Here is a 20788-nt window from a genome sequence, read left to right as displayed (position 1 = left end):
AGGGCTGCCCTTCCGGTTCCGTTGGGTCCCCCTTTGGCTCGGGTTCCCTGCCCCTCCCCCTTCCCGGAGCCCCGAGGGGCCGGAGCTCCTGGCGGTGCCGGATCCTGACGGTGGCCTTCTCCCGGGTCTGTAAGTGCGGAGGCGGCTGGAGCGCCGGGCAGGGGTACGGGGTCTCTCAAGAGGGAGCCCCCTTGGGGCCCTAGATTGGCTGGGACCTGCTCTGGGATGGGGTCGAGGAGCTGGCCTAGGCCCGGGGAAACTTAAGGAACCCTTGACCCGGCCCATGCTGTGCCCCGCCCCTTTCCCTTCCCCGCGCCTGGAGTGGGGAGCCTAACTATGCCCTAGGGACCTCTTCCTGGGACCCCAGCCCAGGGCCCAGCAGTTGGCTTGGACGCCTGACTCTGGCATCTTGTAAGAAGTGCCAGAGCTGAGGCGCTGGCAAGGCCGCAGTGCCAGCCCGCTAGACTCACTATGCGTGCTGACCCTAGGTTACACTTTTGCCGGGGTTTCCCCCAAATCGGCCACTGGCCACAGCACCTTTTCTATTACTGACTCTATGCCAGGCACGGGGGCTTCGTAAGATACCCTTCCAGTTTTCCAGGGTCAAGTTTGGGAGCCAGATATAAACAAATAATTACTCTTGCGATATATATATCAGTCGTATACGTGTGAACTGCTTAAGGGGCAGTTGCTAGGAAAGCTGAAGAATGAAATTGACGTCTAAATGGGGAGGATAAAGTGGAGAAGAGCTTTTCAGGCAGAAGGAACAGTTTGCAAGGCTGTGAAGGAATGACTGAGGGTAAATTGTGTGTGAAGAGGAGGAAATAGGGGGCTCTTGTGCATAGGATGAGATAAGAGGCTGGGCAAGTAGGCTGAGGTCCAGATAGTGAAAGGTTTAACCCTAAAAGAGATGGGTAGTTTTTAAGGAGGTTTAAGCAGGAGACTTATACAGTCAGATTTGCTCTGTAGAAAGCCACGTTGTTCTAGAAGTCAGTCTATAGAAAAGGAACGTATAAGCTGATTATGGATTCTTCAGCTAATGTCTGGGTATTCTTATTGGAAATTCTTTTGAAGCAGTAATGGGATAAGCCTAGTGAAAGCTAATGAAGTCCTGAAATGGAGTTATGACAGTATAACTGGAAAGAAGGGAAGTATGCTGGAGTGAATGATGTGAAGACTCCGTAATAAATTGGATGTTGAGGGGTAAAGAGGTAGCAAAGCTGATTCCTAGGTTTTAGGCCTTTGGTATTTGGAGAATGTTGATGCCGTTATCAGCAACAAAACCATAATCAGTGTAGAGTGCAAATTTATTTTTTGGATATATTGAATTAAAGGTATAATAGAATAGCCACATAAAACTCTCCAGTAAAGAGTTGGAAATGAAAATCCGCAGCTCAACCCCAGTGTTGTAGCTAGAGGTAAAAGTTTTAGTTATTGGTATCAAAGTAGAAGCTGTGGTAATATTTGGCATCAGGAAGTAAGTAGTGAGAAAGATGGGAATATTTGGGGAGAATGGGTGCATTTATGAAGCAGAAAGAGGAATTGGTGGGACAGCAAAAACTGAGGTAGGGGATAATGTATAAAAGTGCAGGGTCCAAGAAGATCCAGAATCAAGAGAAGAAAATTTTGAGGAAGGTGCACGGGACAATGCATGCAGAGCATTTGGGGAATGAGGAAAAAAAAAAAAAAAAAGGTTGCATTTCTTTAGTTAGAGATCATTAGTGGGGCGCCTGACTGGCTCTGTCCATAGAGCATTTGGCTCTTGATCTTGGGGTCAAGAGTTTGAGCCCCAGGTTGGGCATAGAGATTACTTAAAAAAAGAGAGAGATCGTTAGAGACCTTTTAAAAAACAATTTTAGTAGAGTGATGAGGTGGTGATATATGAAATAATGAGGACCTCAACTGGTTTGGTGTTAAATGAGAATGAGAAAAGACCACATGTGAAGGATTTCACAAAGAAAGTTGACAGGCTTTATTTGTTTATTCACCTAACAAATGCTTATCAAGCACATTCCAGACACTGTTCTAAGCTCTTTAAAACATTAACCTAATTTTTAATTTACCATAACAACCCTATGAAGTAATATTACTATTTGACAGTTGGGAAAACTGAAGCACAGAAGTGGTTAATTAACTTGCCCAGGATCACACAACTAGTAAAGTGGTTGAACAGGGTTTTGATCCTAGGAAATATGGCTTCAGAAACCATAGTTTAATCCACTGCACTAAGCAGTGACTGAATATGGGCTGACAGGAATGGGAAAAATTTAGGCAAAGATAGATTCATTGATAAAAAAATTGAGAGGCTTGGAAGGAGATCCGAATTGAGCAGGTAAGTAATGGGCTTATGTTTGTATTATATATTTGATTTTTATTTCTCTTTTTCTGTCTTAGATCCTATTCAAGTCAGTGCCATTTTAGGTCAGTGTCTTTCACAATTAGGTCAACTTATGCCATACTTTCATTGATCACTTACTATGTATAATTGGGTCTCCTCTTCAGCTTCGCACCCATGTCTAGCGAGGTAATGGATCTTCCCCATTATGTCATGTAGGATTCTCTGGCTAAACGTTTTAAGACCAGACCCATTTTCATCCCCTCTAATATTCCCTAGCTTATTGAGTGGCAATCTGCCAAATTAATCCAGTCATTCAAGTCTAATGTCTTGGAGTCATCTTAAACTATCCTTTCTTGAACCCCACCTTGGTCAGCAGTCCATCAGTTCTTTGAAATATCTCTCAAATCTGTTTCCTCTCTGTATCCATATGATTGTTGTCAATGTTCAGGCCCTCATTATTTCTATCTCGATCTATTAGAGTAATAGCATACCACCTCCTTCATGTCCACTGTTATGTTATTTTTGATTTGCTGGGTTTTAGACAGTGCAGGAGTTTAGGCATCATACATTTCATATGATAGAATAGTGGCCTAGGGCAGGTACTTTTGAGTAGCTTGAGGTAAAGTTAAGTTTGGTTAAGGGTGGTCATGAGGATGGGGATTTTGAGATTTTTTTTTTTAGAGAATGTAGGGGCGCCTGGGTGGCTCAGTGAGTTAAGCGTGTGACTCTTGATTTCGGCTCAGGTTATGATCTCACAAATCGTAAGTTCAAGCCCTGAGTCTGGCTCCACGCTGACAGTGCAGAGCCTGTTTGGGATTCTCTCTTTCTCTCTTTCTCTCTCTCTGCCCCTCTCCTGCTAGCACACATATGCACCCTCTATCGTTCTCAAAATAAATAAAGTTAAAATTTTTTTTTCCAAGGAAGATGTATTTCTGTGTATATTACTTAAAATTAAAAGTAAAAACAAAATAAAAGATTGAGAATTTGGGAAAATGTAGTGCCATAAAAGTTACCCATAAGAAGAAAAAGATTGAGGCTTACAGAGATAAAGGCTGTAATATAATGTAACCTTTTTGAAAATGAAGTATGGTGTTAATGAGAGACAAAGAACAATTTCCACGTAGTTATGAGTGCTAAGTTGAAAGATAAGGGTACTTTCATGAGGTAGATGAGAAAAGAGACTGACCTACAGCTTGGGAGTTTATTATATGGAATAGAAAAGTTTTCCTTGTAAGTCGTTATTAGAGGCATTTGAAATAAACTTGGTTGGAGTGCTTGGGTGGCTCAGTCAGTTGAACCTCTGACTTCGACTCGGGTCATGAGTTTGAGCCCTTCATCAGGCTTGCTGCTGTCAGCGCAGAGACCCTTTCAGATATTCTGTCCACTTCTCTTTCTGCCCCTTCCCCGCTCATGCTCGCTCTCTCTCTCAGTCAAAAAGAAATAAATATTTTTTTTAAAATGAAATAAGAAACTTGGATATTTTCTCATTGCCTGTAGCACAGCAGTAAACATTGTCCAACTTAGAATATCCATTGATCCTTTTTGGTTACTCCTGTTTGAACAGGAATTTTCAGATCAGTTGGCATATTTGTTATGGAGATAATTATGAAAGAATTGTATAAATATAACAAAGAGAAAGTGATCTCTTTTTTTTTTTTTTTCAACGTTTTTTATTTATTTTTGGGACAGAGAGAGACAGAGCATGAACGGGGGAGGGGCAGAGAGAGAGGGAGACACAGAATCGGAAACAGGCTCCAGGCTCCGAGCCATCAGCCCAGAGCCCGACGCGGGGCTCGAACTCACGGACCGTGAGATCGTGACCTGGCTGAAGTCGGACGCTTAACCGACTGCGCCACCCAGGCGCCCCGAGAAAGTGATCTCTTAAAAAAATGTTTATTTTGAGACAGCATGCGTGTGCACGCAAGCGGGGGAAGGGGCAGAGAGGGAGAGAGAGACTGAGAATCCCAAGCAGGTCCCACACTGTCAGTGCATGGCCTGATGTGGGCCTTGAACCCATGAACTGTAGGATCATGACCTGAAATGAAATCAAGAGTTGGATGCTTAACCAACTGAGCCATGCAGGCGCCCCAGAAAAAGTGATCTTAAGTGAGAATACTCCTGTTACATTGATGTGTGAGAAATAGGTCATTCAGAGCTTGCTAATAGAAACTGGGCAGTATGCAGATATAATTGCAATCACCTAGGCAATGGATGATAAGGGCCTGAACTGTGGCAATGCTGGAATAAAGAGAGAGAATTTGGAAGTCATTCTGTGAAAAGAATCAACAATGTGGTGACCAAGTCCCTCTTCTACCTGATAAGTTCTTTACTTTTAGTTACTAGAAGCTCTACTATAATCTAGAATTATGTGAGTGATTTTTATGAAATTTAGGAAAAACTACTATGCTTAGAAGTTAACTACAGTCCCTTTTATTTGCAAATGACATTCAGACTTAGTATACAAATATAAATACACAAAAGATGGGAAAATAACATAACATAGGTGACAAACGAAGATAAAAAACAAGGCTGAGGGAATAAAATGCAATCAAGAATACGACTCGTACCCAAATGGTTTCCTATTAAAGTTCTCTAGAGTTGACACAAATTTGGCTTTGCATTGTACTCTTTTGTTTTTTAACATAAACCTTTTATTGAAGCATAACTGAATACACAAAAGTATGAAAATCATAACTGCACAGCTAGAATGGATATGAGGAGGGAAGTCTGAGCAGTTACACAGTTAACATTATTCATAAAACTTCAGCTAGTCTTGTTTCATACGTGGATTTTGGCATCACGTAGCTTGGGCCCAATTTCCAGCTCTAACACTTAATACTTTCCACCTCTCATAAGTTGAACAAGTTTCTTATATCCTCCAAGACTTCATATGCAAAATGGAGATGATAATAATACCTACCTCTTAGAGATTTTGAGGGTTAGGTGGGTCAATTTAGGTAAAACACTTAGCACTATACCTGGGACATAGCAAGGATTCAATAAAGATTAGCTACTATTTCTCATGTTGTTAAGCCAGTTTATAAGAAACACAGTTATTCCTTTCTATTTTGACATTTTTCAAAAGTAAAAAAAATATATATGTATATACACATATGTATATACACATACATATATATACACATACACATATATACGTATGTGTATATACGTATGTGTATATATATTTAAAATTTAGTTTTACACTGTCAAAACCATTTTGGAAACAAACCCAAGAAAAAAGTTTCCCCAGGACACTCAAAAGCGGAAAAGATGATAATGAAGAGCATCGCTACCATAGTACAATAATGATTTCATAGGGAACATTAAAAAGTTAATTATTGTGCTGGTCTTGTTGAATGAGCTGTATAAAAAGTAACAGTTGTGAGACACCTGGGTGGCTCAGTCCAGTGGCGGGCATGGGACTTCGGCTCAGGTCATGATCTTGTGGTTTGTGAGTTCGATCCCCACGTCGGGCTCTGTGCTGGCAGCTCATAGCCTGGAGCCTGCTTCAGATTCTGTGTCTCCCTCTCTCTCTGCCCCTCCCCTATTCCCTCTCTCTCTCTCTCTCTCTCTCTCTCTCAAAAATAAATAAGCATTTAAGAAAATTTTTTTTAATAAAAATATTAAAAAAACAAGTAACAGTTGGTCCTTGCCCTCAAATAACTAAAATTGTATTGAAAAGAGAAACTAGTAACAGCAATTGATTAAGGGATAAACTACGTGGCCCAGAAATAAGAGTGTATCAAAGACAGCCAATAGAGTGCACTGACACATGTTAGGGAAAACTTAAAGTAAACAGGACAATTTTCCTCACATTCTGAGACTAGAGCAGAGCAATCAAAGCCAGCACTTTCTTTGGGTAACTGTTGGGCTGCTCTCGCTGTTAAGTTTCTTGAGGCTGATTGATAGGAAGTACTCCAGCTCCTCATCTTTGGAGCTTCAAGGAACAGTTATTTCTGAGGATAGTTGTCTCAAACACTGTGTGTATTGTCATCCTATAGATGGAAGCAATTCATGATCATTTTTGGGTATGTGTAGAAAAATACTGACCTGAGGGTGACTAAGGACAAGCTAAACTCTAAGAAAGAATGCCCCTTTTGTTTGGCCACTTGAAACAACAGTCATTTTTATAACTTCTGGTTATAAATTGGGGCATTCACTGTTTCCAGAATGACTGAATTAGGATACTGTGATTGCTAAAACTAACCAGTGATAATACAGTTTTGCTGCTTTCTTTTTTGATATGTTTCTTGTATCTCCTAGATTTTTTCCTTTTTGATATTCACCATCTTTTCTCTGATGCTGCATTTGCTTCTCTGCCTCCTTCCTCTCTCATTTTTATTGTAATTATTCATACCTGTACATTCAGAATGCCATTCAAAGGAAAAGTTTTAATTTATGTCTGTATATGTTTGTTAATATACCTGTGCCATACCAGTTCCCCCTCCTATATTTCACCTCTTTCAGTGATAGTTTCATTCAGTTGAACTCTTAAGTTTGAAACCTTTATACATCCCTTTTTTTTTTCATTCTCTGGATCTAGTCATTTACCAAGTTCCTCAAAATATCTTTTACTATTTTTCTTTACCCCTTATTCCCACTTTCATTCCTTTCTAGGCTTTCGTGGCCTCAGAGCCGTAATGCTTTCACAGACTCTGAGCTGATCTTCCTAACAGCAATTCTTCCTTCTTTCTGCTGTCAGATCCTGTAGGTTCGACAAATACCAACTGAGCACCTACTATATGTTTAGTACAATATTTAGGTGATGGGAATACACACCAGTTTGAACAGAAGAGGTTCTGGCCAGTAATGTGGCTACAATAAGTAGAATTTAAAGCAAAAGGAAAAAGTGTTTTGCCCTAGAAGATGCAGGTTCCCAGCATCAGCCTCATTGAGTGGGGTGGAGATGTTTCCCTCTAATGCCATGAAGCTTGCAGTTGGAGGGGAAGGAACGGGTACTGTATTTAATAAAGTATTTTGAGTGTTAACATTGGAAGTGCTATGCGATAGGTCCAGTAAAGACAACTGTTTTAGTGTAAGAGGTTAGGTATGGGCCTCAAGAAATAAAATAAAGGAGTCATAGTGTGCCTGGCTGGCTGTCTCAATTGGTAGAGTGTCTGACTCTCGCTCTCAGGGTCATGAGTTTGAGCCCCATGTTGGGTGTAGAGATTACAAGGAAGGAAAGAAGGGAAGAAGGAAGGAAGGAAGAAGAGTCCGAATTAGAGTAGTGCTCTAGACTAAAGAGAGAACTGCAACTGTGCTAAGAGCTGGAGTCAATAGAGTGCTGTCATGCACTATGAGTTTGTATGCAGTATGAATAAGATCTGGACTCTGCTTCAGGAGCTGATGTTCTATGAGCCGTGCTTAGTCACTGTTGTAGAAGATAAGATTGTAAAGATAGGGCTTCAGGATCCAGATGTGGCCAAGCACAGCTGGTTGTCTCATGTGATTCTCCACTACAGAGTTGATGAATGCACAAAATTCAAGGTAAATTTATTGATGCACTGAGATTATTTCTCAAGAGCAGAGCTGATATACCTGATGTCACAGAAGACTGCTGCATAAACAGGCTGCCAGTTTACTTTTTTTTATAATGACTGCGGGACTGGAATTATCCTGTTGGCATCGCTAATTCATTCTTCCCTGTAGAGAGACACATGGGAAGCCAAATTACCAGAAAATCATTTAGGGAGTATGGAATCAAAACATAGGGACTTTCTCCAAGGGAATTGCTACGTAAAGGGACAGAAAGGCAGAGAGTTTGGCAAAGACACCTTCTCCATGGTTGAGTGCATTACACCAATGTTGACCTTAATTATTATGAGGTTTTACTTCATCAGTTTATACTCAAAGGTTAGTCTTCATCCAGGAGACAATGGGAAGTCACAGAAGGATTTTAGGCGGGGGTTAGATATAATCAGAGCCAACATTTTTCAAAGCTGACATGTGGTATAGAAGCTGGATTAGAAGGTACAGAAGCTGGAGCCCAAGGAACATTTATGATCCTATTCTAATAGTCCAGTTGATGAGTAATGATAGATAAAGAGGGATAAAGAAGAAGGAACAAAATCTCTAAGCTATTCATTTGATCGACTTTATTCCTACTCAGATTCCCACCAAGTGGCTCATCTGGTTTCTCTATATCAAATATTTTATTTACTTTCTATATCAAGAAATGTTTGAGAGTTATATTTGTCCAAAATGCACAGGATAAAGACCTGTGCCTTTGATACTGTGTAAACATTGTCCCTTTAAGTTTGTGACTTTCAGTTTATTGCAGAAATGCCTGTATGAATAAATTCACATCAGTTTAAATAGAAGAGGATTTACCAAGGAATGGGGCAAGCAATGTCACTGCAGTTCTTTAAAATAGAAAGCAAAGAGGGGCACCTGGGTGGTTCAGTTGGTTAAGCATCTGACTCTTGATTTTGGCTCAGGTCATAATCTCATGGTTTGTGAATTCAAGCCTCACGTTGGACTCTGTGCTGGCAACACAGAGCCTGCTTGGGATTCTCTCTCTTCCTCTTTGTCTGCTCCTCCCCTACTTGTGCTCTCACCATCTCTCTCTCAAAATAAATAAATAGAACTTAAAAAAAAAGACATTATTTTAAAAAATAGAAAGCAAAGGAAAACATTTTGTCTTTGAAGAAGCAGGATTTCACAGTATCATGCAAAAGAAAATAGTTACTTTGTTATTACTTGCTGGGATGTTTTCAGTTTGTTTTTGAAACCTGATAAAATTCTGATTTGAGAAGCAAGAAAATGCTCTTGGAGTAACTCAAACACTGTTCTTGTATTAAGTATCTTAAAAAGTTGAATGGATGCCAAGCTATGTACACTAATACAAGTCCACTCCTTAGTTGGTAAGGACTAATTTTTAACAGCCTTTGAAAGCTGTTACAATAGCTTCCTCTTTCAAGGAAAATATCATTTGGATACATACAAAGAGATATGACAACACAAATTTGGTTTTGGAAGGAAAAATCCAGGTTTCTTAATTGTTTGAATTTTCTTAAATTCATCCTTTTTACATTTCTGTTCTTTAGGTCTGCCAAAATGTCTGAAAGATCAGATCTCCTTCACTTCAAGTTTGAAAATTATGGAGATTCAATGTTACAAAAAATGAACAAATTAAGAGAAGAGAATAAATTTTGTGATGTTACAGTTCTCATAGATGATATTGAGGTACAGGGGCATAAAATTGTGTTTGCTGCAGGTTCCCCCTTCTTAAGAGACCAGTTTTTACTGAATGATTCCAGAGAGGTGAAAATCTCCATATTGCAGAGTTCCGAAGTGGGGAGACAATTGCTCTTATCCTGTTATAGTGGTGTGCTGGAATTCCCTGAAATGGAACTGGTCAATTACTTGACTGCTGCAAGTTTTCTTCAGATGAGCCACATTGTAGAACGGTGCACACAGGCCTTGTGGAAGTTTATAAAGCCAAAACAACCAATGGATAGTAAAGAGGGATGTGAACCACAGAGTGCTTCTCCCCAGTCAAAAGAACAGCAGGGAGATGCCAGAGGCTCCCCAAAACAGGATTCACCTTGTATTCATCCATCTGAAGACAGTATGGATATGGAGGACAGTGATATTCAGATTGTTAAGGTAGAATCTATTGGGGATGTATCTGAGGTTAGAAGTAAAAAAGATCAGAACCAGTTTATTTCTTCTGAACCCACTGCTTTACATTCATCAGAGCCCCAGCATTCCCTGATAAATTCAACTGTGGAAAACAGAGTAAGTGAAATAGAACAAAACCATCTCCACAATTATGCCCTCTCTTACGCAGGCAGTGATAATATCATCATGGCCTCAAAAGATGTCTTTGGGCCTAATATTCGAGGTGTAGACAAAGGCCTACAGTGGCATCACCAGTGCCCAAAGTGTACCAGGGTGTTTCGTCACCTGGAGAACTACGCCAACCATTTAAAAATGCACAAACTCTTTATGTGTCTACTCTGCGGCAAGACTTTTACTCAGAAAGGCAACCTTCATCGACACATGCGTGTGCATGCCGGCATTAAACCTTTCCAGTGTAAGATCTGTGGGAAAACCTTTTCTCAGAAGTGTTCCTTACAGGATCATCTTAACCTTCACAGTGGAGATAAGCCCCATAAGTGTAACTATTGTGACATGGTTTTTGCACATAAGCCAGTTTTGAGGAAACATCTTAAACAGCTGCATGGCAAAAACAGTTTTGATAATGCCAATGAAAGAAATGTGCAAGACCTCACAGTGGATTTTGATTCTTTTGCATGTACAACAGTCTCAGACTCTAAAGGGTGTCAGCCACAGCCTGATGCAACACAGGTCCTGGATGCAGGTAAACTGGCCCAAGCTGTCTTGAACTTAAGAAACGATAGTACTTGTGTGAATTGAGTAGGGGCTTTATGCTCACAACTTAGAACTGACTGAAAACATGGCAATAGTCTTGAATCTTTTTAGGAGTGATTTTGCTAGTTTGACTTCTCCAAAGCCTCTGTGCAGGTTGTAGGGGTGAGTCAAAGCACTAACAGACCAGGCAACTTACCACTTGGAGTGGTCTTGCCTTCCTTTTGCCCTCTCCCATTTCGTGTTTTGAATTATTTATCCTGTGATGTCTGTTTTACTTTTCCAAGGAGTATTCCGTTTGTCTACCTAACATTGACCTTTGTTTTAGACCGACACTATTTTAGGCTTTTCACTGGGCACATCCTGAGGGTACCAGTGAGTTAATAACATCACCTATGGTCCACTAATAGATGCTGTGCTAAGAGAAGTGAATAGTATTTTTCTTTGGCAGAAAACAGGCTGAGACATAAGAGGATATTGCTCTTGGCCTGAATATGTGATAAAACTTCTGGCTGCCTATTGTTAATTGCCTATTGATAATGAATCTGCCTCCTACCATTTGTACTTGTCTTGGAGCTGGCTATGAAGTATTTTGGGTTGTTCTGTACTCTTTTCAACAGTATTATAGCCCAACTTCATGTCACTGTGTTGTTCACATAGACCAGAGTACAATGTTTTCGGCAACACCTACAGACAAATAGTTAGCATGAGAAGCATAATTAACAAAGGATAGAAGTACAATTTACAATAGCACTTACATGGGAGGTCTTCCCGAAAAGAAGCCAAATGCTTATAATTAATGTGTATCGTACTTGTTGATGCTTTTCAAATCAGGATTGCCCCAGGCACACTGCAAATGTGCTCAAGTATAATGGTCTCTCTCAAAAGAGGCTATTTGGGAGTCAGTCTCTGGATTGTTTTAGAGGTTAGCCTTCCGAAAGGTGAGTTTGGCCTTCAGAGTTTTGTCTGTTGTACTGTAATAATCTCTGTATCCTCATTTCTTCATGTACACTAGTTTCTAAGATGGATGAAAAAAGTGGATCACAGAAGGAGCAATTGGGTTTTTTGCATTCAGATAGTCCTAAAAAGGTACATAGTCCCACCTTGCCATGTTTGATAGATCACTAATGCAGAATTGATCTTCCAATATGGAAAGACACAATTGTTTTTCCGAAAGCACATGTTATAGTTCAGAAAGAAAATTTTGAGTCTTAGTAGTTTTTGACTCATGAATTAGATTTAGGTAATAGGAGTCTTAGGGTCCCTTAGAGAATCTTTAAGCGATCATATACTCCACCTCTTTTATTTAAGCTGGGGTATCCAAAGCCCAAAGAGGTGGCCTGGCCAAGGTTGGCCAAAGTAGAGAAGTGACTAAAAATATGAGCTAATCTCTCCTTATTTCTCCCTATCTCTTAGCTTAAAAAGATTTAGTACATGATCAAAGGTATTATTATCAGCAAAAAGCTCCTAGTTTGTGCTTCACTTTTTGGAATCCCTGTTGGCTTTTTGAGACAGCCCACGTTTTACAAACAAAACATCACAGGAAGGATGTATTTTTGTTAATTTTTTTTTTGGTTAGAATGAATATTACATTCTTCTGCTCAAGCAAGTGATTGATTTGCTAGGTGGTGGTCAGGGAGAAAAAAGACAAGTAAGAATAATGTGAGAAGGAAACAAATGTGAATCTGATTTTGTCTGGAAGCAGTGTTTATTTAGTTTCCATTGGGCTTTTGTTTTTACTTTTGAGCTATGAGAATGCATGTACAGATAAACCAAAACTTGAGTTTAACTTGAATAGTCACAGGGAATTCTGCGAGCTGTTATAATTTGATGCATTTACATGTGAATCTGATTTGAGGTATAATTTCTACCTTTTGTTAAAATCCTTAAAATGAGAATAAAATTGAGTGATAAGACTAATAGGTATCTTATGCCCAAAGTCACTCATTTTATGGTTTAATGATGCTACCTAGCATTCTGATTTTTATATGATCCAGCCAAAGAGTACCAGTTCTATGCAACAGTGAGACATTAATGTTAACCAGTGTTTCTCTGAACATCATTTCATCATAGGGAAATAGGAAGTTGGAGTGCTTCCTTCACTTACATTCATGTCCTGTTTTTGTTACTGGTTTGAAGACTAAAAGACATGAGTTCAATATGATTGGTCTCTTTGGTTGGAGACTATTTCTGGGTTCATTGAGTCATTTGAGAAACATTTATTGGGTACCTTTGTTGCCAGGCACTATGCTAGATACTGAGGATATTGAAGGTAAGATTGCTAAGGTCCCTGCCCTCACAGAGCTTATGGTCTCATGTGGTCTCATATGGTCTCATGTGGTCTTAGAGAAGGTGATTTTATACTGGGAATAATAAAGAAAATGCCTTGCTTTCTTTGATCACTTAAAATCAGCATCTTGATGGGGTTTTTTAATCAGTAAAACTGGTTCTCACCTTTTGCAACTGCAAACCACTGAAGTGATTTACAGTCTCCTCCATTTCTTGGCTGGAGAGGTGTTTTGTTTCTGTGAGACATTTTCTTAATTTTGGTGGGACTTGACTTTTCTCCTTCTTTATACATGTTTCTTAGATTGTATTTCAAAGTGGTCAAGTTACTGATATCAAATACATTTTATAAGGGAAGATGACTTTCAAAAGTAGTCATATTCTTATAGAGAAGAAAGGTTTTCTAAAACCTTAGTCATTCTGCATTTGTATTTTATGGATCCCCAAGATAACTAAAAAGGACTGTCTTTACCATAACTTGGTTTTTAAAAAATTACCGTGTCACCATTATTTATTTATTTAATTTTAAAGACAAACTCCAAACTGAAGTGGCTCTGAAGTAAATCAGATGTGGTTTTGTTTTAGTTTCTTTATTAGAAGATCTATAAATGGTGACCAGAGTCACCACTTCTAAAAGATTGTCCTAAACAAACAAACCAGAATATTTTATTTCAGCTGGTGAATAGCTGTTCTAAGTCTGTTGTATGTTAGACATACTATGAACTACCTCTTCACTTATTATGGGGAAGTTTCCTTAATAAAAGTGTGACAATTGAATCTGTGGTGTCAGTGGTTTCTTTTTTCTCTCCCTCCTGCCTTCCTTTTCAATTGCCTGAATTTGAAAAAGAAATGCTTTCTTCACTCCTATTGTTTATTAATCAAGCACGCTGAGCTTGGCCTCGGAAGCAAATCTGGTTAACCAGAAATTGTTAGTTGGGTCGGTTACTTCCAGGAGAACCTGTTGACTGAAGGGTAGAGCTGCTGCTTTTCAGAATTGGTTCAGACATAACTTCATTTGGCAAATACCTGATGCCTACTCAGTGCCAGATTTCGAGAATGCGGAGATCATAAATCACTGTCCTAAATACCTCCGATCAGATGGGTCACAGATTTCATTACAGGTATGATAATTGCAATAATGAAGGCAGCCAAAGGGTTTACAGGCTCCCAACGGGGAGCCAAGTAATTCAAGGGCAGTTCAGGATGGCTTCAGGGATGACGTGATTTATGAACAAGATTTTGAAGGATGATAGGGAGGAGGATGGATAGGGCACGTGGGAGGAAGCAGCCCCAAGAGTTAAGATACAAGGCCTGGGTTCGACGAGAACTGGTGGGTGGGGAACGGGGACACCCGAAGGATTGGTAAAGTGAGACCCAGAGGTGGGAGTCAGATCCTGATGGTCATTAGCTAGGCAATCTCGAATGTTGATCCCCATGGCAGTCTCCTCTCCTCTCCTCTGCCACCTTTGAAATCGTAGAAGGCCGAGTGAGGAAAAGCCGGCCCGGCCCGTAACAGCCCAGGAGGGCCTCCCAGCGGTTCCGGCGCAGGGAATTCCGAATAGGTGCGCTGTACCCCAGTTCACAACCCGTCTGCGATTCGGACGTTGGGGAGAACTCACGAAGGGGAACGGCTCGCTTGCCGAAACTGGGGCAGGAGAGATGGGATTTGCCGGAATTCGGGTGCCTCTCTGTCATTCCAGGAGCGGGGGGAGTGAGGAAGGGAGACTGTCTCAGGATGTCCTTCCGGGACGCCAGCCCACCCCAGTGAGGAACGGAGCTAGTTGACACCGGATGTGTTTCCTCCCAGGCTAAGTCCACCTTCCGGCCTAGGCCGCCGCTGCTGCGGAAAGCTGCTTTCTGGCTCTCTGAGTCGGTGAGTTAGCGCGATCGGGACGGGCCGGTGGGGAAGCCTGAAGAGGGCGAGGTGGAGGAGGAAGGCCCCTAAGCGCGGGCGGGGAGGTTGCACTGGTGCTACAACCCTTTGGGCGACAGGGCGTACGGTCTTGGCGGGCTTAGCTCGGGAAGAACCCGTGTGTGGCGAGCTGCAGGATCTTCCAGGCCAGCTGGGGTCCGGGTCGGTTCAACAGATGTTCCCTGAGCAGCGCCTGTTCTGTGCCGGCCCCTGCGTTCGCTGCGGGAACTGAGATGAACCAGGCACCTTTTCGTGGTGCTTTTCGGAGGAACTGACTGTTGGGGAGACCGAAGGAGGAGTCAACAGCGGTCTTAAGTGATTTGGGGGCTTAAAGGAGCCACATCACTAGCTGAAAAGAGGACCTGGAAGCGCAAACATAACATGTGCAAAAGTGTATTCGGGTCTTATTGTCTGGGCAGTGGTGAAAATCTCAATATGGAAGGAGCTCAGATGAAAAATCGAGAAAAGATAACGCCTTAAAGATGGTTAGGACCAAATCGTGAATGATCTTTTATCTGCTAAAAAGAGTAGGCTGTTCTGGAGGTAGAGGAGAACAATGGAGAATTTAAAGTAGAAGAGAGTAAAAAAAAAAAAAAAAAAAATTTAAAAGATGTTAGTTCTGGTGGCACTGAGGAGGCTGGGAATATGGGAGAGTGTGGTATCAAGGAGACCTGTTGAAAGACCTTGCAGTGGTCCCGCGGGGAACAGAATGAGGACCTGCAGTACTGACGGGGAATAGGAAGCTTGGAGATTACATTAAGGTTTCTAATGTGGGAGACTATGTTAAGTCCTCTCACTCGTAGGTATTAACAGTGTCCTGGACCACAATATAGATAAAATTTAGCCAAGAAGAAAAACAGAAACTGTTAAGTACAACTCCGTATAATAAGTACTGCAACAAAAATATGAAAAGTGTGTTAAGAGATCATAGAGAAATGCGTTCCAATTTTCTGGGTTGTGAGACCGTGGCATAGGGTTTCGCTCTTCGTACTCAGATTAGAATTTGAGTCTTCTTTTACCCAATTCAGGTTTGGGATTTGTGTTTGTTTTTACCATCACAGTGTAGGAAAGCATTTCCTATCTTTACATCAATGTTTGTGTTTTATTTTGCTTAGATTGTGACCATGGCTGCTGAATCCGATGTCCTGCATTTCCAGTTTGAACAGCAAGGAGATGTAGTCTTGCAGAAAATGAATCTCTTGAGACAGCAGAATTTATTTTGTGATGTGTCAATTTATATTAATGACACCGAGTTCCAGGGGCACAAGGTGATTTTAGCTGCTTGCTCCACTTTCATGAGAGATCAGTTTTTACTTACGCAGTCAAAACATGTCAGAATCACCATCTTGCAGAGTGCAGAAGTTGGCAGAAAACTGTTGCTGTCTTGCTATACAGGAGCACTTGAAGTTAAAAGGAAAGAGCTTTTGAAATATTTGACTGCTGCTAGTTACCTGCAGATGGTTCACATTGTGGAAAAGTGCACAGAAGCTTTGTCAAAGTATCTGGAAATTGATCTTTCTATGAAAAATAACAATCAGCATACTGACCTGTGTCAGTCCTCTGATCCAGATGTTAAAAATGAAGAAGAAAATTCAGATAAAGACTGTGAGATAATTGAAATTTCAGAAGACAGTCCCATAAACGTAGATTTTCATGTAAAAGAAGAAGAAAGCAATGTTTTACAGTCTACAGCAGAGTTGACATCAGAGAGGAAGGAAATGAAGTCACCAGAGCTGTCTTCAGTAGATATTGGTTTTAAAGATAATGAAATTTGTATCCTCCATGTGGAATCTATCAGTACTGCCGGTGTAGAAAATGAGCAGTTTTCACAGCCTTGTACCTCTTCAAAAGCAACCATGTATTTCTCTGAAACACAGCATTCACTGATCAATTCTACAGTTGAGAGCAGAGTGGCAGAAGTTCCTGGGAATCAAGATCAGAGCTTATTCTGTGAGAATACTGAAGGAAGTCATGGTACAGTGAATGAGATTCAGAACCTGGAGGATGCTTATTCACTGAGGCACCAGTGCCCCAGGTGTCCCCGAGGATTTCTTCATGTTGAAAACTATCTGCGCCACCTTAAGATGCATAAACTGTTCTTGTGCTTACAGTGCGGGAAAACATTTACACAGAAGAAAAATCTCAACCGGCACATTCGAGGGCACATGGGCATACGGCCCTTTCAGTGCACTGTGTGCTTGAAGACCTTTACTGCCAAAAGCACACTTCAGGACCACTTGAACATACACAGTGGAGATCGCCCATACAAATGCCACTGTTGTGACATGGATTTCAAACACAAATCTGCCCTCAAAAAGCACTTAACCTCTGTCCATGGCAGAAGTAGTAGTGAAAAACTACCCGGGCATGATCTCAAAAGGCAAAATCTACTATAATTAGAACCACACCTTGCTATGTAAGCCTTGTATCGTTCTGTTAGGCAAGTTTTTCTGTAGAAATGCAGCAGTATAGTTATACTGCATTCCCCTCCTCCCCCATCTTTGGGTCTTAATTTTGGTCTGCCTACACGTGTTATTCTTTCTGAACTTCTACGAACAGTTCCAAAGTGTGGGAGACATGATAAAGCTAATGGGATGCTGTCTTATCTCATGTATTATATGTAAGTCCCAGTGGTATAACTAGAGAAATAATGTTCCTGTCTTAAATATTCTTGATTCCAGTGACAGAGGATCCAGCAGTATTTCTAGGTTCTGATTTTGAGTCTCTAGATAAATGATATAAATGTAAAATCCCAACCATATAATAATTTTTAGGAATTAGGATAACAGGAAGAGAAAATAACTTAAAAAAAACCGCTATGATCCATTATTAGTTCTTTGTAGAACTAGTGAAATACATATATATATATATATATGTATATATATATATATATACACACATATACATATGTGTGTGTGTATCTATATATATATTTACAAACTACTGTTGGATTCTTAACTAAGTACCAAGGTACTTGTTTTAAACTGTAAGGGAACACACTTCAAATTCACTTGGGAGTAGCGGAATTTCCTTGTACGTGGGCTAATCTTAAAATGATGTTTCCATGACTTGTTAGTATACATAATTTAGAAGTGATTAATTGGGCCCAGGTTTCTCAATTTTATTTAACAGAGTTGTATTTAGTAATTTTATGACCAGTGAAATTATACCATTGGCATGAAACTCTGAAAAGTTTCTTTTAGAAATTCCAATTTTGGGGCACCTGGGTGGCTTAGTCAGTTAAACATCTGACTTCAACCCAGGCCATGATCTCATAGTTTGTGAGTTCAAGCCCCACTTTGGGCTCTGTGCTGACAGCTTGGGGCCTGGCCCCTGCTTCAGATTCTGTGTCTCCCTCTCTCTGTTCCTCCCCCAGCTGTGCTCGGTCTCTCTCTAAAAAATAAACATTAAAGAAAAAAAATCCCAACTTACCAAAGATATTCATTCTATTCTTCTTTCTTTCCTTTTTAAAATTTATTTTATTTTCTAGTTAACATGTAGTAAAACTGACCTTTGTTTTTGGTCTACATGTCCATGAATTTTAATTCATGTAAATTTGTGCAACCACCACTGCAATCAGGTTACAGAACATTCCATCATCCCTAAAAACTCCCTTATGATGCCCCTTTGTAGTCAACTCCTCCACCTGTCTCTAAATCCTGGCAATAGTTCTCCATTGTGTAATTTTGCTTTTTGTGGATTGTCAGAATGGAATCTTCTGGTGTTCCCTTGTGAGATGATTTTTTCACCAAACAGAATGACTTTGAGAGTCATCCACTTTGTGTGTATTTTAATAATTTATTCCGTTTTTACTTTATTTTTTTTTTGAAAACTTATTTTTCATGTTTATTTATTTTGAGAGAGAGAACACGAGCAGGGGAGGGGCAGAGGGAGAGAGAGGGTCCCAAGAAGGCTCCTCACTGTCAGTGCAGAGCCTGACACGGGGCTCAATCCCACAAACTGCGAGATCATGACCTGAGCCGAAATCAAGAGGCGGGCAGTCAACCAACTGAGCCACCCAGGCGCCCTTCCCTTTTTCACTTTAAGTTGGCCATATATATTATGTTGTTGTCACTAGATGAATAGTTTAAATATGGCTAGCTATTAGTGTTCTCTTAATTATTAATAACTTCATTTATATTAATGCATTTTTCATTTACCACAAGTTGACAAAAATCCTAACCATCCCTAGAGTTTCTGTATTTCCAGAAATGAGCCAAAAGGAAAACCATGACTGTATGATTATTTTAGTGAAAGTAATATTTTTTATTGTGTTATGAGCCATTGCTCTCTACTCTCCCTGTGTACAAATAACGCGAGACTTTTAATTATCATAACAAAGATTAAAATCTATTGCAGGGAAAATCATACTCTCTAAAATGCAGGAACTACTTTTAGTAAAGAAGCCTGACTGGATACATCTTACTTTCAAAATGTTCTATTCCTCCTGTACTCACCTCAACTTTATGTAGAATTTCTGCTATCTCTAGGTTCTGTTGAAGCCCTTCCACATTTGAAAATGTAATATACTTTGTACCATTTATAAGAATTTTGTGATTGATCACATGTTGATTGTTACAAATGTTAAATATCCTTTTTTGTGATATTTTTGGGAAAAATATATTCTCCATAGAATTTAACTCTGGGAGAGACTTTAAAGAGTCCAGCTCTCATCTTTGATAAGAAAACCAACTTCATATCCCTTCCCCCATGTCCTTCTTAGTGACATTGGACAGGTGACTTCTCTATCAGTTTTTCTTAAACTTATATATAAAACAATAAATTTGAACTTGGTAATTTCTAAAATCATTTCCAGGTCTAAAGTTCTCATGATTTTATATTTAAATCTTCCTGAGTTCCTAAGAACAGAGAAGAGGGTAAAGCAAGAGAGGAGAGTTTTGTGTCTTTATGAATGTTGCTATTTGAGTACTACTTTGGAGACAGAATTTTTCTAAACTAAGTAGTGTTTTTCTTCCACTGGAGAACATGATAGTACAACATTTAATTTTCTTTCCCATTTGACCTATAATTGACCATTTGTAGGTATGAAAACATTTTTCTTTCAGAAATAGTTTGTGATTGAAGTACTTTTCTTATGTTGCTTCCTAGGATGAAATTTTGTGGGGGAGGGATGGAGATGGGAGGGAAGGGTAAAAGAATAGTAATAAACTGTTTTTTTAGGAATTGGTATCTACTATCTTTGCTGTTTGAAAAAAAATTATGGTTGAACTATGTTTAAGTTTTATGTGTGCCTTGTAAGATTCTTGTGACATTTTTGGTAAGCACTTTGAGATATTTGCTTGGGGGGAAGGGTTGTTTTGTGAAAGTGATGGTTGTTATTTATTTTTATTTATTCCTGTCCAGTAGCACACAGTGATCTCAGAACATTCCTAGAGAGTGTCTGTTTGCATGATGTATATAAACAATTCCAGGAAAATAGAATCTTTTGAAAAATGCAGGTATGGCAAAGTAAAGTGTTGAATTTATTCATTTAAAACATTCACTTTTAGTTGTTTGTGTTTCTGATATGATGGGGAAAGATGCAACATGTTTGAGTTCAGCCTCTTCATTTACTGCATTAATGTATAAAGGATCTTGGAAAGGTAGGTTGTTACTTTGGTACAAGAGAAAATCCTTGCTGTTTTTCCTTGGATGTAACTATTCTATATGTTTACATAAGAAAAAATAAACTGGAGATAGGAATGGAGAACTTTGTGTTTTGTCTACATCTGTGAATTTTATGGAATGAAACTATTTCTTCTGGCTGTTCATTCGCTCAACAAATATTTATGGAATCCTTACAGTAGTACTAGAAGTTAGATATACAGACAAAAATCCCTGGTCTCATGAAGCTTGTATTTTAGTGGAGGGAGAAAGACAGTAAACAAGTAAAATCAATGTATATCAGATTTTGAAAA

General features: G+C 39.8%; 2 protein-coding genes across 5 annotated transcripts; both read left to right on the top strand.

The window, feature by feature from the left end:
* The first annotated feature begins 20 nt into the window (after window positions 1-20).
* ZBTB6 (zinc finger and BTB domain containing 6) lies at window positions 21-20580 on the top strand. 3 transcript variants are annotated; one of them, XM_060608753.3, is made up of 3 exons: window positions 21-129; window positions 14659-14831; window positions 15986-20580. In XM_060608753.3, the coding sequence occupies exon 3, from the start codon at window positions 15995-15997 to the stop codon at window positions 17264-17266; it is 1272 nt and encodes a 423-aa protein (XP_060464736.1). In that variant the 5' UTR covers window positions 21-129; window positions 14659-14831; window positions 15986-15994; the 3' UTR covers window positions 17267-20580. The 3 variants fall into 3 exon arrangements, with proteins under 3 accessions (XP_060464736.1, XP_060464738.1, XP_060464734.1); XM_060608755.3 differs by lacking the exon at window positions 14659-14831 and having other exon boundaries at window positions 65-129; XM_060608751.3 differs by lacking the exons at window positions 21-129; window positions 14659-14831 and adding an exon at window positions 14842-15355.
* ZBTB26 (zinc finger and BTB domain containing 26) lies at window positions 26-13735 on the top strand. 2 transcript variants are annotated; one of them, XM_060608748.1, is made up of 2 exons: window positions 26-125; window positions 9385-13735. In XM_060608748.1, the coding sequence occupies exon 2, from the start codon at window positions 9395-9397 to the stop codon at window positions 10718-10720; it is 1326 nt and encodes a 441-aa protein (XP_060464731.1). In that variant the 5' UTR covers window positions 26-125; window positions 9385-9394; the 3' UTR covers window positions 10721-13735. The 2 variants fall into 2 exon arrangements, with proteins under 2 accessions (XP_060464731.1, XP_060464733.1); XM_060608750.1 differs by having other exon boundaries at window positions 38-129.
* Window positions 20581-20788: the final 208 nt, after the last annotated feature.

Source organism: Panthera onca, chromosome D4, assembly GCF_046562875.1.
Source record: "Panthera onca isolate mPanOnc1 chromosome D4, mPanOnc1 haplotype 2, whole genome shotgun sequence".
Lineage (NCBI taxonomy): Eukaryota > Metazoa > Chordata > Mammalia > Carnivora > Felidae > Panthera > Panthera onca.
The sequence above is the reverse complement of the archived record's forward strand: the minus strand, read 5'-3'. Positions and strand labels throughout refer to the sequence as shown.

Coding starts and splice junctions, on each gene's coding strand:
- ZBTB26 (XM_060608748.1), top strand. CDS start 9,395: ATGTCTGAAAGATCAGATCTCCTTCACTTCAAGTTTGAAAATTATGGA.